The following is a 2,800-nucleotide window of genomic DNA, read 5'->3' on the forward strand; positions in this document are numbered from 1 at the left end:
ATAAAGTTAGAGTAAAGAAATACCACAGAAAGTAGTTTGTACCCAGAACGAGCCCCACCTGGTGAGTATGATTCATGCTATTATACTGTAATCTTGGGGTGAAGCCATTGAAAATAGAAGTTATACTTATTATATTTTTTCCAAATCTACATTTTGTAGATAATTGGTAAAATAAAATACAATATTTTAGAGAGTATAAGCTTTTTTCTCCATAAAAATCTATGCAAAAATAACCATTTTAAGCACACACATCCTGCAATGAATATTGTCCCTATCTCTGAAGTACAAATGATAAAACTCCACTAAAATTATTGTGCAACATAAACTATTTGTTAGTATGTTTGAAAGTAACCAATGCATTTTGAACATTTGCAAATGATGAAATTAGGAGCTTTTTAAAAGACCCCAAACAGAATTTACAAGCCAAACCAGCTCGTCAAATAATGTATTCATCTATATGGTGTGCTTTATTTCAGAGTTCCTTCAATCGCAATAAATCTAAATAAATGAAGGTAGAAAACATGACATCAGAGGAACAGTTCCTGCTTGTAGGGTTTTCGGATCTTCCACTGCTGCAAGTTCCCCTTTTTATTACATTTACAATAATTTACGTGATGACTCTGATTGGAAACCTTCTTATCATGTCAATAGTATACTCCAGCTCACACCTGCACACCCCCATGTATTTGTTTCTTATAAACGTGGCCTTCATTGACATCACTAACATCTCAGTCACTTACCCACATATGCTGATACACTTCTTTCAGACAGGCACACTCATTTCTCTCACCAGATGTCTGCTGCAGATATATTTCTTCATCTTCTTGGTGGTGGCAGAATTCCTTATCCTCACAGTTATGGCCTATGATCGGTATGTGGCCATATGTTATCCCTTACATTACACGAGTATTGTGAACAAAAATATGTGCATACAGCTGGCCACCGGAAGTTGGCTTTGTGGTACCCTGGTCCCCCTACCCTACGCTGTACTACTCTCGGGGCTTTCCTACTGTCAATCGCACACCATCAACCACTTCTACTGTGATTTCACTGCCTTGATGAAGCTATCTTGCACCAGCATCCACGGTTTTGAGATACTGACCTATGTAAATGGGTGTACTTTTGGACTGTTTCCTTTAATTTTTGTCATCGTATCTTATGTCAAGATCATCTCAGCGATACTTAAAATGAAGTCTACAGAGGGGAGGAGCAAAACATTTTCAACCTGTGGTTCCCACCTCACTGTCGTTATTTTATTCTTTGGGTCTGTTTGTTCTACGTATATGAGACCAACATCAAATATTTTAATAAAGGAGAACAAGATGTTGGCTTTGCTATACACGGCTGTTCCTCCACTGTGCAACCCTGTCATATACACCCTGAAAAACAAAGAATTTACAAATGTCCTCAGAAAGACAACACAAAAGTAGTATTGACAACAGGGCCAAAACAATCACAACATTTACAAGGCTTTTGAAAACTGTAAGGTAAACATGTAACTGTAAACTGTGTCTTGAACTTTAATACTCAGTGCCAGGTGTTTGGGTGATTAGTTATAGCAATTATATCATGCACATAAATTAGGGGTAGTCAGGTGTAGCACCTGCTCCCTTTTCATTTGTCTTCCTTGCTCTGCGTTAACTATTCCTGGTCTCAGGAGCCAGAAAGGCAGTTGTAAACAAAAGGAAACAGGGGTGACTGGGTCTTGCGTACTTTATGCAGTTGTACCTACCTATTCATTCTCTAACAACTCAGCAGCAAATAAGAGTATTTGGCATCCTTAATTGGAGAGCAATAGGTCAATGCTGAAAAGATATCAGCGGTCAAAGGGTGTGTGATCTTACTTTGAATACTTTCTGCATTTTAGTGAAGTGATGGTAATAAATAATGTAATGTTATACTGTTCAAAAGTTGTGTTTTTGTGGGCATAGTAAATTGGTATTTAGATTAAAAAAAAAAAACAGCCACAAATGTGTGGGCATTGCACATTTGCAATAAGAGATAGCTGAGAGCAACAAAACATTTAAATGTGGTAATAAAAACCTTATCTGATACGAGATAGTTATTAAGTCACTACATGTTTGATCTTGGGGGAGATCGGAAAGTGTATCAAAACTAGAGATGACAGGAACATGATCAGATATGAAAAGGTAACTTGTGGGTGAAGGGAAGAAGCAATGTAGTAGGGAACGGGAGACACATATATCATTTATTCTGGTTAAAAATCATTGAAATAGGGAAAGAAATAATTATTCGAATAAATCTGGGAGACAAGATCGCCATAAGTCAAATAATGAACATGGTGCATGTGTTGTTTTAAAATCTTTCTTAGATTTATTGGGTTTGAATTTAAATTTAGATCTATGATCCCAAAGCAGATCATGCATTTCATTGAAATCCTCTTGTTGGACTGGCCGCTCCTACTGTGGTACTGGTTGTTCCTTCTTCCCTTCTCGCCCCCCTCACTTTCCGTCTTTTATTAGTATCAGCTTCAGCTAGATGAAACAACGCGGTGCAAATGAGACTTGTGAGGCAAGAGGATATGGCTTGGTTCCTTGTATTTATTGAGTAGTGGTACAATATTGTAGGAACAGTCTTGTTAAGTCCTTGTCAGAGGCTGAGGAAGATGGGGAACAGGGGAATGGTCTTCGCCTTGGACAATTTAGGTCGGCGTCTTGGGAGTAAGTCCTCTTCAATGGCGGCCGCTTTGTAATTTCAGAGATCCCTCAATCATGCTCTTGGTGGAGAGGGTTGCTTCAAAATAAAAAAATAAAACAACAAAGAACACAGTCACTACAGT

At 38.0% G+C, this 2,800-nt stretch overlaps 1 protein-coding gene across 1 annotated transcript; it reads left to right on the forward strand.

Annotated features, from left to right (window-relative positions):
• The first annotated feature begins 506 nt into the window (after positions 1-506).
• LOC144769913 (olfactory receptor 1G1-like) lies at positions 507-1,430 on the forward strand. Its single transcript, XM_078654109.1, has one exon. The coding sequence runs from the start codon at positions 507-509 to the stop codon at positions 1,428-1,430; it is 924 nt and encodes a 307-aa protein (XP_078510235.1).
• The last annotated feature ends 1,370 nt before the right edge of the window (positions 1,431-2,800 follow it).

Source organism: Lissotriton helveticus, chromosome 7 (genome assembly GCF_964261635.1).
Source record: "Lissotriton helveticus chromosome 7, aLisHel1.1, whole genome shotgun sequence".
Classification (NCBI taxonomy): Eukaryota; Metazoa; Chordata; class Amphibia; order Caudata; family Salamandridae; genus Lissotriton; species Lissotriton helveticus.

Coding starts and splice junctions, on each gene's coding strand:
- LOC144769913 (XM_078654109.1), top strand. CDS start 507: ATGAAGGTAGAAAACATGACATCAGAGGAACAGTTCCTGCTTGTAGGG.